The sequence below is a fragment of the Sander lucioperca genome, chromosome 16 (genome assembly GCF_008315115.2).
Source record: "Sander lucioperca isolate FBNREF2018 chromosome 16, SLUC_FBN_1.2, whole genome shotgun sequence".
Classification (NCBI taxonomy): Eukaryota; Metazoa; Chordata; class Actinopteri; order Perciformes; family Percidae; genus Sander; species Sander lucioperca.
In genome coordinates, this window is record NC_050188.1 from 29317125 (window position 1) to 29332124 (window position 15000).

Sequence of the window (15000 nt, forward strand, 5' to 3'; positions counted from 1 at the left end):
GATATAAATGCAGATATAAATGTAATTAAAAAAAAAAAATCGATTTTCTAATATTGCACCTGTCAATATGTCAATACAGAACTAAATATTCTGCCACCTATTTTGCCGTCAATACTGCCGGACGTTGTCTTTGCTGTAATCAAATCAGTCTATATTTATGTTTAACATGGCATTTCATTTTATCAATGGGAAACATACATGTGTACAGACAAGGCTAGCAGCAGCAGCACTGCGTCAGACACGTTTCTGGTGTGTAAGACATCACCAAGAAATCCACGCAGCTGACACGCAACAGAAACGCCATGCTCACGCCACGCAGGCAGTGTGTAGCCGGCCTAAGACTTTATTCGAGCCTAACAAAAACAAACTAAAGCTAAAGGTATAAAAACTAAATATTTCTGAAAAACTGAAACTAAACTAAAATGAAATGCAAAAGTCAAAACTAAAATAAAACAAAAACTAATTGAACATTTGAAACTATAGTAACCTTGGTGCAGACTTAGGTGTGCAGCCTAAAATGCATCGTTGAGTACCCGAGCCTATGCACCGATCTGATACAATGTAATTTAGTTACAAAGAAAATTCTGTTATGACTGTCAAATAGATAATAAAAGGAATGTTCTACTGCATTCATTCTCTGTATGTGTTTGTTCTTGTTTTACAAAGGTTTCCCTTAGCCAGGCCATACAACAATGATATCAATCATATCACATCCATACAGGGTCTTGCAGTATACAGCTGTTAAAACATAATAATAATTAAAGCTGCAAGCAGCGTTGGACGGGCCCTCGCTCCTCTGCGCGCGTCGGGGTTATTGGCGGATGCCTGTCCTTGCGACCGTGCATTTGCAAGGCACTCAGACACTGCAAATCGTCACCAATGAAAAGGGAACTCTCTGCTGAGTTCAATGATACCTCACACAAGGGTCTACGTCGTACAGTTCATTAGCTGTGAAAGGGGGTGTGGCTAGACCAAAGGGGTCGGGCCAAACCATGACCAATGAAAACGGAACTCTCTGCAGAGTTCAATGATACCTCACACAATAGCGTACATCAAACGGGTCATTAGTTATAAAAAGGGGCATGTCTAAACCAAAGGGGGCGGGTCAAACCATCACCGGTGAAGAAGGAACTCTCTGCTGAGTTCAATGACACCTCACACAAGACTCTACCTTAAACGGTTAAAATGTTATGACAGGGGGCGTGGTCTGATTAAGTGGGCGTGGTTAAAGTATAGGGGGCGGCTCAGTATTACATGTAGACCACACATTATAAGTTTCATGTAAATCGGATGATGTTTGTCATATAAGGCTGATTTCCTGTTGCCAGCGGGGGGCGCTATGACCAAAAGTTAATATTGGCCTGTAGATGTCCTCAGGCCTGGACTCTTGTTGATTGTGGGAAATTTCGGCCAAATTGGACAATGTACACTAAAGTTACAACAACTTCTTCGTTCATTGATAAATGCTCAAAATGGCCGCCACACCACGCCCACACCGTTGGACGATAACTTTTGCTTTTAATAACTTTTCATCGTTAAGGTCTTTAGATGACACAGACCGAATTTGAAGTCCATCTGATGAAATCTATAGGAGGAGTTCGTTAAAGTATAGCACCTTGACTTTTAGGCCTACTTCCTGTTGCCACTAGGGGGCGCTATGACTTTGAGCCAATATCGGCCTGTAAATGTTGTCAGGGTTGGACACTTATGAAAAGGTGAGAGAGTGACGGCGATTTTCTTCGGAGCGAGTAGTGACCGTAGTGTTAGTGAGAGAAACTTACAGTGAGGAAAATAAGTATTTGAACACCCTGCTATTTTGCAAGTTCTCCCACTTAGAAATCATGGAGGGGTCTGAAATTGTCATCGTAGGTGCATGTCCACTGTGAGAGACATAATCTAAAAAAAATCCAGAAATCACAATGTATGATTTTTTAACTATTTATTTGTATGATACAGCTGCAAATAAGTATTTGAACACCTGAGAAAATCAATATTAATATTTGGTACAGTAGCCTTTGTTTGCAATTACAGAGGTCAAACGTTTCCTGTAGTTTTTCACCAGGTTTGCACACACTGCAGGAGGGATTTTGGCCCACTCCTCCACACAGATCTTCTCTAGATCAGTCAGGTTTCTGGGCTGTCGTTTGAGGAGTTTGAGCTCCCTCCAAAGATTCTCTATTGGGTTTAGGTCTGGAGACTGGCTAGGCCACGCCAGAACCTTGATATGCTTCTTACAGAGCCGCTCCTTGGTTATCCTGGCTGTGTGCTTCGGGTCATTGTCATGTTGGAAGACCCAGCCTCGACCCATCTTCAATGCTCTGAGGGAAGGAAGTTGTTCCCCAAAATCTCGCAATACATGGCCCCGGTCATGCTCAAAATGGCCGCCACACCACGCCCACACCGTTGGACGATAACTTTTGCTTTTAATAACTTTTCATCGTTAAGGTCTTTAGATGACACAGACCGAATTTGAAGTCCATCTGATGAAATCTCTAGGAGGAGTTCGTTAAAGTATAGCACCTTGACTTTTAGGCCTACTTCCTGTTGCCACTAGGGGGCGCTATGACTTTGAGCCAATATCGGCCTGTAAATGTTGTCAGGGTTGGACACTTATGAATCCTGAAAAGTTTCGAGCCAATTGGACAATGTACACTCAAGTTACACCCACTTCCTGTTTTGATGGCGAAACGCACAAAATGGCCGCCCGGCCACGGCCAGGCCCTATGACGAAAAGTTTTTCTTTTAATAACTTTTCATCTGATTGGATGAAATCTCTAGGAGAAATTCGTTAAAGTACGCATGTGGAAATGGCCAAAATCACACTAATTTCAAACTTACAATTCAAAATGGCGGACTTCCTGTTGGGTTTAGGGTATGGCTCCAATTATGTTTTTTGTACGTCTTGACATGCTTTATATGTGTACCAAGTTTTTTTTCAAGTTTTGTAGGGGGCGCTAGCGAGCCATTTTTGTGCGCCTATTCCCGAAACCCTTAAAATACGTAAATTTTCACCAGACTTGATGCGACCGCCAGTTTTGGTGAGTTTTTGAGTATGTTAAGCCCCTCAAAAAGGCGATTCATTTGCAGAAAAGAAGGAATAATAATAATTCCTTTAGTTTCAATAGGGCCTTCGCCGCTGTCGGCACTCGAGCCCTAAATATACATATTTTAATGCACTGGTATCACATCGGTACTCCGTATTGGCTGATATGCAAGTTCAGGTATTGGAAACAGTCAGGGACAGATGGTATTGGAACAGCTCTAGTTATAGGTCCTAATGTATTTTTACTTTTGGTCATATTGTTGCTGTGTGAACAGTATTGTATGTGCAGAGGTAGATGTAGGTGTACATTGAAAGCCGCTGTAACGGTACCTTTTCCTGAGACTTGGACCAGGCAGCCACAGGATCAGACTCATAGCCTTTCTGGACCAGCATGCGGATCAATTCACGCTTGGATTTGTTCTCTGTTATGATACAAAGTATGGGTTAGAACATATTCAACAACTCACTGTTACATAGGAATCTGATTGCCGGTGTTCTTACCGATCGTAATTTTTCCTTCGATCTTCTCCAACACAAAGCGAGCTTGGTTGGACAGTTTAGCGGCCTCAGCCCCCAGGCTGCCCAGTAACCAGTCCTTCCTCAGTTTGTAGTAGTGCAGGCGGAGCTCAAAGAACTCCCGGAGGATGTCTTGGACAGAATCATACCTCTTCATACAGCCCATGTGGTCAAACAGCACCTGAGGATTAAGTGGTTTAAAAATCAGATAATGGGTGCCGTCAATCCAGTAATGGGCCTGTGAGATGGTTAGGGTGGCGGCGTTTGGAAAAGTGTCACACAAACAGTTTGCCAGATTGGATGTACTATATACTAGAATATTGGGAAAGTACCTGAACTTTCTGGAGGGCTCCTAAGAAGCTTTGTGCGAGGGATAGATATGTATGATGGGCTTATGGTGTTGTCAGATACATATGGTTATTTGGTTTATGGTTTATTATCTATTTTGTTGAATGGTCTGGAATATTGTAGTTACTGTGTCATCTTTTCTTGATTTTTGTCTGGGTGGGTGTTGATGACGCAAGGGGGGGGGATATTTGTTCATGTTGCGATGTTGTATGTTTTGTATTTTGTAAAAATAAATAAATAAATAAATAGGTTAATCACAAAAAAGAAATCAGTTAATGACACACCATTGACAACTGAAAGAAAATGTAGTAAACATGTTTGTTTTTTTTTAAGAAATGGACAAACCAGTGAGGCCAAGCCATCCATATTTCAAGACAGAAGACACTGTTCATGATTTATATTAGACTTTAGGTTGAGCTGAAATCACAGTTTACCATGGAGTTGCAGGTAAGGCTGGACTGCAGCTTGAAGACTTTGTGAAGACCAACTGACTCGGCATGGGCAAGTTTCTCCTCAGACATGCGAACCACAAACTTGACCGTGGTATCTGTGTGGTATTCCTTATAATCATTGATGAGAGCAGGTGTTTTGTCACTGCCCTGCAGCATGGGCTCTAGCACAGACTCCTTATACGCCTGCACACAACACGGGAAAAAAAAAAACACAGTTAAGATTTACCATACATCTTATTGTATTTGTTGTATCCTATTACTGTTATTATATATTGCAGTTCTTCATATGGACACCAGTTAAGTTATATCTAAGGTAATAAAAACAATATAAGATATTATAGAGAAAAGAAGATGAACAGTACCTGTGTCCATGTCCGAACAGGAAGCTCTGTGATCTCGATGGTGTTTCTGTCGATGACAGACACCTCTCCACTGACCAGGTACTGGTTCTGACCCAGTTCATGGATCACTCCTTTGAAGTTTTTGTAGCTGGGAAGCTGTTTGGGGACAGACAATACACAGAGAGATATACTGAGAGAATGGTCTCATTTTTCATCTAAAAGATGTAGTCTCTTGGCTGCATCCCACTACAAGCAACAAGCCATGGAGGTCCATGAGAAATCTGGGTAGCACAACTGATCAACAATGTGTTTTAACAGCAGTACATTCAGACTCACAATTTTTTACAGGTTTTATTTCAAGGAGAACATGAGTAAAATGATTCACATTCAATGCACAAGTTTCCTAGCCCCAAAGATCTGAAATGTGAGATCACTTCATTATACTTGTGTTGGCTGTAAACAACCTCCAGTGTTGGCTGGTTCATTGGCTGATGATGGCTTTGTGAAAGGGAAAAAATGGGTTTCCTGGTCTTGTTATGTCACTTAAACCGTCTCCTAATTGGCTATTTTTCATTACATTGTTTGATGTGAGGTTTGTGACAAAGTTGTGGAACAATCAATTAAGTTATGCCATTACATTAAAGCTTTAGTGCCTAACTTTTTTATATTAATGAATGTCCGTTACATTCAAGCCATCAGTGTTGGGAGTAACGCGTTACAAAAGTAACGCAATTACAGTAATTAGGGGTGCACGATATTGAAAAAATGTGATATTGCGATATCGATAATGAATATTGCGATATCGATATTAATTTCGATATTTTTAAACATATGTAAAATTACCAAAGTTATGGGAAAACGCATCAAAATAGATTTATAACAAATAAAAGTTTTCTTACAACGCAAGGTTTATTTCAACTGACAGTCATATTGGACTGGTCCAATATGTGTCTACAGAACAGGACATGTTTTACTGCTTGGACAGTATAAAATAAATAAATAAAGAGCATGTCTATAGAACAGGACATGTTGTACTGGTTGTATATACACGACTACAGTATAAAAAACAATGCAATGCACATCTGTTGGCTTAAAACCAAAGTATTTCCAAGCTACCGAGGAGGAGGCATTACCCTACAGTCACATTAGCTACAAGAGACAGCTACCATTCATTTTCAATGGGAGTGGCCGTTTGGCCACGAGCGACTGCCAATCAGAGTGAAGGCAGCGTGAGGGCAGCTCACGTCGAAGAAAATAATTCAAGATGGCGGACAACGCTTCAGGACATGTTTGGCATTTAATCTCATATATAGTGTTACTTTTATCGAGAAATAAATACTTTTAAATCCAAAAACATCGTTCTTGTGACTTAACAATACCTCTGAAGTAACTTTTAAGACGTGGTTTAAGGTAGCACCGGAGAAGCATGTGGGTGTGTGTGGGTGTGTGTGGTAGAGCGAAGAAAAGGTGAGAGAGTGACGGCGATTTTCTTCGGAGCGAGTAGTGACCGTAGTGTTAGTGAGAGAAACTTACAGTGAGGAAAATAAGTATTTGAACACCCTGCTATTTTGCAAGTTCTCCCACTTAGAAATCATGGAGGGGTCTGAAATTGTCATCGTAGGTGCATGTCCACTGTGAGAGACATAATCTAAAAAAAATCCAGAAATCACAATGTATGATTTTTTAACTATTTATTTGTATGATACAGCTGCAAATAAGTATTTGAACACCTGAGAAAATCAATATTAATATTTGGTACAGTAGCCTTTGTTTGCAATTACAGAGGTCAAACGTTTCCTGTAGTTTTTCACCAGGTTTGCACACACTGCAGGAGGGATTTTGGCCCACTCCTCCACACAGATCTTCTCTAGATCAGTCAGGTTTCTGGGCTGTCGTTTGAGGAGTTTGAGCTCCCTCCAAAGATTCTCTATTGGGTTTAGGTCTGGAGACTGGCTAGGCCACGCCAGAACCTTGATATGCTTCTTACAGAGCCGCTCCTTGGTTATCCTGGCTGTGTGCTTCGGGTCATTGTCATGTTGGAAGACCCAGCCTCGACCCATCTTCAATGCTCTAACTGAGGGAAGGAAGTTGTTCCCCAAAATCTCGCAATACATGGCCCCGGTCATCCTCTCCTTAATACAGTGCAGTCGCCCTGTCCCATGTGCAGAAAAACACCCCCAAAGCATGATGCTACCACCCCCATGCTTCACAGTAGGGATGGTGTTCTTGGGATGGTACTCATCATTCTTCTTCCTCCAAACACGGTTAGTGGAATTATGACCAAAAAGTTCTATTTTGGTCTCATCTGACCACATGACTTTCTCCCATGACTCCTCTGGATCATCCAAATGGTCATTGGCAAACTTAAGACGGGCCTTGACATGTGCTGGTTTAAGCAGGGGAACCTTCCGTGCCATGCACGATTTCAAACCATGACGTCTTAGTGTATTACCAACAGTAACCTTGGAAACGGTGGTCCCAGCTCTTTTCAGGTCATTGACCAGCTCCTCCCGTGTAGTTCTGGGCTGATTTCTCACCTTTCTTAGGATCATTGAGACCCCACGAGGTGAGATCTTGCATGGAGCCCCAGTCCGAGGGAGATTGACAGTCATGTTTAGCTTCTTCCATTTTCTAATGATTGCTCCAACAGTGGACCTTTTTTCACCAAGCTGCTTGGCAATTTCCCCGTAGCCCTTTCCAGCCTTGTGGAGGTGTACAATTTTGTCTCTAGTGTCTTTGGACAGCTCTTTGGTCTTGGCCATGTTAGTAGCTGGATTCTTACTGATTGTATGGGGTGGACAGGTGTCTTTATGCAGCTAACGACCTCAAACAGGTGCATCTAATTTAGGATAATAAATGGAGTGGAGGTGGACATTTTAAAGGCAGACTAAGGTCTTTGAGGGTCAGAATTCTAGCTGATAGACAGGTGTTCAAATACCTATTTGCAGCTGTATCATACAAATAAATATAGTATATAGTGATTTCTGGATTTTTTTTTTTAGATTATGTCTCTCACAGTGGACATGCACATACGATGACAATTTCAGACCCCTCCATGATTTCTAAGTGGGAGAACTTGCAAAATAGCAGGGTGTTCAAATACTTATTTTCCTCACTGTAAGTGTCTCCTCTGTTCTTTCTGACCACGGTGGAAAATCTGTAGCAGGAAAAGTTAACCCTCTCCTTGATTTCATGTTGTTTATGGAGAAGGAGAACCAGGAAATGAGTCGGGGGAAATACAACGCTACCAAGTGATGTGTATTTTTCGAGAGGTGCATCAAAGAGTATAGACGTAACAAGAGGAGAAACTCAATATGTACATGTCGGGCAGGATGCAACGCAAACAAAATATCGCGTAATTATCGCGAGACTTTCGGTGTAATATCGCGCAACGTGATATCGCGATAACGATATTGAGTCGATATATTGTGCACCCCTAACAGTAATGTATTCCTTTTTGCTGTAATTCACCAACACATTTCTTCACAGGAAAAAAAAAAAAGCCGTATTATTTTCCTGTCGCTGTATTCGATGGTTGAGATGACTGCAGAGACAAATACATTTGCGAGATGGATATTATTTTCAGGAGTTATTACGCTGCGTTGAAGTGAGCTGTCTTGTTTCTGTTCCCGTGGTCAGAACCAGAGACGGTACGGACAGCATGTATGTCCCAACAGGTGACGGTACGTCAGCGGCTGACAGATATAAACATGTCGGGAATTAATGTTGAGGCTTGCTACACGTAAATATCATTGCATTTTTATCAGCCATGGAGAGTAACTATGCCTGTAGTGGAATGGCTTCGAATGACGACCAAAAACGCTTGTCTTTTACTGTTCAATATGTTGCAGTTTTACAAACAAGAAAGTGAACAACTTGAGCCTGACGGACATGTTGCATCTCAGTAAGCTAGCAAGAGTAGGCTACACAACAGACAACTTCCGTCTAGCCTACTTCAAAATAAAAGCACTTCCTGTGACGGTTCGCAGTAATACTAAATTACTGCTAAATAAGGTTGTGTAGGCTACCTTTTCACAAATCAGCTGTAAATCAAGTACTGTAAATAATGTTAATAGTTTAATTACACTATAATTGAACATTTCCTTGTGTGTTGAGTGTTTTAACCTAAACAACATGAATTTCTTATTGAAGTGCTATAAACAAACATTTTACAACAATGCCGTACTTTTAATTGAGTATTTTCATTTTCTCCTACTTGCCTATTATACGTTTTACTTATCTATTTTGTATAGCTTTAGTTACTTTGCATATTTATATTAATTATACAAAATATGAATAATCTATGATGTATTAAAGTGGATAAAGAGGAGACTTTATTGATCCGGTGGTGAAATTCACAAGCTAGCTGCCAAATCAAACTTCCCCTGTTATTTTGGTGAAAGTAACTCAAAAGTAATGCAAAAGTAGTGTAACGCATTACAATTCAGAGACAGTAATATTGTAATATAACTAATTACTCTCAAATGACAGTAACTAGTAATCTATAATGTATTACATTTTGGAAGTAACTTGCCCAACACTGCAAGCCATTGCCAAATGAGTTGCTACAAAGCTAATTAAGACTATCAGCTCCACACAACTCTCTCTGTGTTTCTCAGTATGGCTATGTTCAGAAGTTTGTGGCGTCCAGTGACTTTCCTGCGCAGAAACTCGAGTAAAGATAATTACCTCTTCTTTTCATTACTTAGAATTCCTCACGGGGGAGACAGAAAGTATGCACTATAGCTTTAACATATAGCAATCCAGTATTTGATATAAAGCAGTTCTGCTCATAGGTTTGCAACATTTCCCTCAATGGTCTAACACAACCAGAGATAATGACGACAAAAGCCACCTCAGTATAAAGTGTAAATAGGTCAATGTGACGGGGTTGACATATCATCAAATCACACAACCACACCCATGGTCAATCAGAAATCCGGGACCATCAATCCAGTTGCTTTAAGTGTGAACAACAGAAGTCAAATTGGGACAGATTAACATTTTCTGCTTTTCTGCTCTGCTTGATTGATTGATTGATTGATTGACGAGTCTGCTTACCATTGGCAGGGGGTCCTGGTGGTTGAGCATGCGGTTGATGTTGTTGACGATCTCTCGGGGGTCGTAGTTGGGGATCTTACACGCCCAGCCTGTTCCGATGCCCTCAGCGCCATTCACTAGCACCAGTGGAATGATGGGAATGTACCACTCGGGCTCCACCTTCTGGTTGTCATCGTACAGGAACTTGAGCAGGTTGGAATCCCCCGATGGGAACAACAGCTTGGCAAGGGGACTGTGGGAAATAAGAGTGCCGTTATCAGACTTGCATATTTGAAATAATCTTGACTTTGGAGTTTATATAAAAGGTTTCAGACAAAAACAGATTCTGTCCAAATACTACAACGTGACTAGAGCTGTAACAATTCCAAATTGTACTGTACTAATTAATTGTCTCAGAAATAATTGCGACTAACTAAATATAATTGTCTTTCAGTCCAATTTAAAAAATATTTATGTGTTACTTTTGCAAACAAATTAAATGAATCCCAGGATACATCTTTTGGTTACATCACTGTAATAATAAGATAATGTAATACAAATAACAAAAGTACACAGCCTATGAAGTAATACACGCCTCTTTATCATAAAACACAGAATTATTTTCTTAAATTAACATAAAACTGACAATTACCATCAATAATCATACCGAAATGGCAATTATGTTAAAAAAAATTGCGATTACACAATTATTTAATTGTTACAGGCCTAAATGTGACATAAAAAAAGATGTCAACCATCAAGGACATGGATGTCATGGTATCATGAAGAGAATCCAACTATTTTGTTCATTGTTGCTTTACCTGAGCATGGTGAAGATGTAACGAGGGCTGGCAGCATCTTTGCCTCCGTTGATGCGAGTACCAAACTGACCCAGTGGCTGCAGGAGGTTCACGTTGTTACTGCCCACAAAGTTCTGGGCCAAGTTCACTATGGTCATCATGAGAGCTTGCTACAAGGACAAATGGGAAATGGGGGTGGGGGGGTGGGGGGGGGTGTCAGTAATAGTGGCTAGAATAGAGAATCTCTGCAATACCTCTACACACTAGCTCACAAAAGTAGATAAAGTAAAAAAGTTTAAGATTCAGTCATTTCTTCCGATTGGCCGAAGTTTGAGGACATAAAATGCATAAACACACATTACTATTTTAATATTAGAGATGTTCCGATACCAGCATCAGAAAAGCCTCCGATACTGCCTAAAATAATGGTGTCGGTCTCGGAAAGTACTGGAGTTTATGCATCGATCTGATGCCACGTAATTTATACCCGGAGAAAATCTAAAGTAATTTATTTATCTTCTTTTCCCGTTATGACTGACTGTCAAACTGGATAATAAAATAAAGTTCTAAGCCGTTTATTGTTTGTGTTTGTTCATGTTTCACAAAATGTTTAACCTGAGCAACAACAATGATAGCAAATCATATCACATCCACACAGTGATAGTAGTATATAGCTGTTAAAACATAATTAAATATATGACACACTGGTAGTGGATCGGTTCTTGGTATCGGCAGATACGTCAGTTCAGGTATCGAATTCGGTAAGCGATAAATAGTATCGGATCATCTCTAATTAATATGCCAACCCCAAACTACCTCATATACAGCTAACATTGTTGTCAGTATGAAATGTCTGTAACAAAGCAAACATGGCAGAGAATGAAAAACAACAGCAAGTGTTAACTCACTTCAAGATTCATTATTTTACATTATAATGAGATTTTTAGAAATCTCCAGCTAGCTGGCTAACCATTCATCTTCCCCACTGTTATATTGACTCTCACTCATTAATAGATGGTGGGGCGTGTCTGGAAGACATTGAGTTGGCTGTACCTCTCCATGATGGTAGGCAGACATCTCTGCCACTGAACCGGCCAGCTGCGCTACTTTCACTTCCCTCTTGTCGTTCCTTTTCATGCAGGTGAACAGCACCTTCCTCTGCCCCGGCTTTAAACCTGGAACAGCAAACACATCCCATCATTAGAGCTGGAACAATTCCAAATGTTGCTGTACAATTAATTATCTCAGAAATAATTGCGTTTAACAATATATTCATTCATGTATTACTTTTTTAAACAAGTTAAACGTTTTGAATGAATCCAAGGATGCATCTTTTGGTTACATCAGTATTATGTGACCCAGATAATGTAATAACACAAATACACAACCGATGAAGTAAACCACGCCTCTTTATTATCATAAAACATTTTTAGGGCCCGAGCGCCGACAGCAGCGAAGGCCCTATTAAAACTGAAGGAATTTTTATTATTATTCCTTCTTTCTTCCGGCAAATTAATTGCCTTTTTGAGGGCCTTAACTCACCAAAATTGGTGGTCGCATCAATCCTGGTGAAAATCTACGTATTTTAAGGGTTTTGGGAATAGGCGCTAGCGCCCCCTACAAAGTTAAAAAAATGTAGCCCCTGCAGTACGTTTAACGTAGACTAACGAAACTTGGTACACCTATGTAGCATGTCACGACGTACAAAAATGCTCATTGGAGCCATACCCTAAACAGGCCATTTGGCCATTTCCACGTTGTACTTTAACGAACTCCTCCTAGAGATTTCATCCGATCGAGTTGGTCTGTGCCATCTCAAGACCTTAAAGATGAAAAGTTATTAAAAGAAAAACTTTTCGTCATAGGGCATGGCCGTGGCAGGGCGGCCATTTTGTGCGTTTCGCCATCGAAACAGAAAGTGGTTGTAACTTGAGTGTACATTGTCCAATTGGCTCGAATTTTTCAGGATTCATAAGAGTCCAACTCTGACGACATCTACAGGTCGATATTGGCTCAAAGTCATAGCGCCCCCTAATGGCAACAGGAAGTAGGCCTAAAAGTCAAGGTGCTATACTTTAACGAACTCCTCCTAGAGATTTCATCAGATCGACTTCAAATTCGGTCTGTGTCATCTAAAGACATTAAAGATGAAAAGTTATTAAAAGCAAAACTTTTCGTCCAACGGTGTGGGCGTGGCGGCCATTTTGAGCATTCATCGATGAACGAAGAAGTTGTTGTAACTTTAGCGTACATTATCCAATTTGGCCGAAATTTCTCATGATTAACAAGAGTCCAGGCCTGAGGCCATCTGTAGGCCAAAATTGACTTTTGGTCATAGCGCCCCCCGCTGGCAGGAAAATCAGCCTTCTATGACAAACATCATCCGATTTACATGAAACTTATGTGTGGTCTACATGTGATACTGAGGCGCCCCCTATACTTTAACCACGCCCACTTACTCAGACCATGCCCCCTTTCATAACATTTTAACCGTTTAAGGTAGAGTCTTGTGTGAGGTGTCTTTGAACTCAGCAGAGAGTTCCTTCTTCATTGGTCATGGTTTGGCCCGCCCCCTATGCTTTAGCCATGCCTCCCTTCCACAGCTCCAAGAGTCTTGTGTGAGGTATCATTGAACTCAGCAGGGAGTTCCCTTTTCATTGGTGACAATTTGCGGTGTCTGAGTGCCGTGCAAATGCACGGTCGCAAGCAGCAGTGTCCGCCAGTAACCCCGATGCGCGCAGAGGAGTGAGGGCCCGTCAAACGCTGCTTGCAGCTTTAATTTCTACCTGTATCCCCCCTTGTTATTTCTGTTGCTATGAGTGTATAGAGTCAAGTGCCACCAACTAACAATAAAAATAAATAGTCTGACAATAATCACTTACAAAATCAACAACTACCAGTCATACGCCTTAAGACCTTAGCTAATGTTAGCAGTTAATTGCAGTTAAACAAAAAAACCAATTATGTAAAAAAAAATTGACAATTAGGCAATTATGTAATAATTGTTACAGGCCTACCCATCATCAATACATCACCATTCTTCCAAAGACCGAACAAATAGTGGTGGTATTAACCATAATAGTTTTACAAAAGATTGACTTTTTGTGTTAATGATTCTTTTACTATGGCTTAAGGAAAGGGAGAATCCCTATAACAAAGTAGCACACCAAATGGTTCACAGTGATGAGGTGAATATATACAAACCGTCAACCAAGGATGGAATGGATCTCTCGTTGTCAGAGTTGGAAAACAGAATCAGCTCTTTGTTAATGAAGTCATTGTAGGAGAGGTGCCTGGCGTTAGTTCCATACAGGTATTGCTGAGAAAACACCAATTAAAAATAACATCAATACACATACTTAAAGATTAGTTTGAGCACAGAAAGTAGCCATCTGAAAGTTTTACAATCATTGCGTTTTGGGACATTTCAAACTGATATTTGAGAAAAATCACATAGCTGATTCAATTCCACCTAATCAGAGTTTGTAACACACACACACACACACACACACACACACACACACACACACACACACACCCACCCACCCACCCACCCACCCACCTCCGGCAGGCCGTGCATCCTCCTCTGGCGTCTGTCTTCCATGAAGTTAGTCAGCCACTCCTTCCTGTCATCGGTCTTCTTCTTACTGAAGGCCTGGAGCAAAACACAGCAGCTCAGCCTCCCTTAACTACATTACTTTTGGTATTTCTTTGGTATGGACCATAATGTGTTTAAAGCGCAGAGTATCAAAGTACCAACTACTCGCTCTATTGTACACTTCTATTCTTATATATACAGTTTCCGATATAAATAATAATTTAGCCAATTTTAAACTATTTTATTAAGGCATGTTTTTTATGCGGTCACATGTGTTTAGAAAATATTTACCATTTGAGAACCTTTTCTGTTAAATGAAAAGCATTTTTTGGTTGAAAAGGTATCTAGGGAGGATTGTTTTACTACCAAATCTCAGGTTCAATATTGCCCCAACAAACCCAATGGAAACCCATCAACTAGCTAACTTCCACTGGAATTCTCTGAGAATTCTGCTCGTGACTCCAGAAAAAATAGACTCAATGACAAAAAGATCGCCTCAAGTCCGTTCTGCTCTGCATCTGGTGTGAACGGTTCCTTTGACTGACATGGGAGCCGAAATGAAAAGGCAGGATTTTTTCCGTTCTGTTCCGTTTAACTAAATACGTATCTAGGTTTATGTAGGAGAGTGAAGGACTAAAATACAATTCAAATTTTCCAGGACAACAGATTATTTCCAAGATATCTTGTCATTTTAATCAATTTCCATGTGTTTCCATGACTGGAAAACTAGTCTCTAACATCACAGGTTTTCCAGGTCCGTAGTAATAATGTCAGAGGGGAGCTGATTTGGTTTTATAACATTTTTGACGCTGTACTCACAGGGCTGCCAACTCTCACGCATTGGCCGTAAGACACACGCATT

General features: G+C 40.6%; 1 protein-coding gene across 1 annotated transcript in view; it reads right to left on the reverse strand.

The window, feature by feature from the left end:
- Nucleotides 1-14219, reverse strand: part of top2b (DNA topoisomerase II beta) — a 39639-nt gene extending 25420 nt beyond the window's left edge. The window contains exons 1-9 of the mRNA XM_031278539.2: nt 14103-14219; nt 13745-13859; nt 11594-11715; nt 10562-10710; nt 9762-9993; nt 4722-4856; nt 4342-4542; nt 3545-3740; nt 3374-3465 (exon numbers count right to left, since the gene is read on the reverse strand). Coding sequence (XP_031134399.2) covers nt 3374-3465; nt 3545-3740; nt 4342-4542; nt 4722-4856; nt 9762-9993; nt 10562-10710; nt 11594-11715; nt 13745-13859; nt 14103-14144 — 1284 coding nt within the window. The 5' untranslated portion in view covers nt 14145-14219. The remainder of the gene's footprint in view (nt 1-3373; nt 3466-3544; nt 3741-4341; nt 4543-4721; nt 4857-9761; nt 9994-10561; nt 10711-11593; nt 11716-13744; nt 13860-14102) is intronic.
- Nucleotides 14220-15000: the final 781 nt, after the last annotated feature.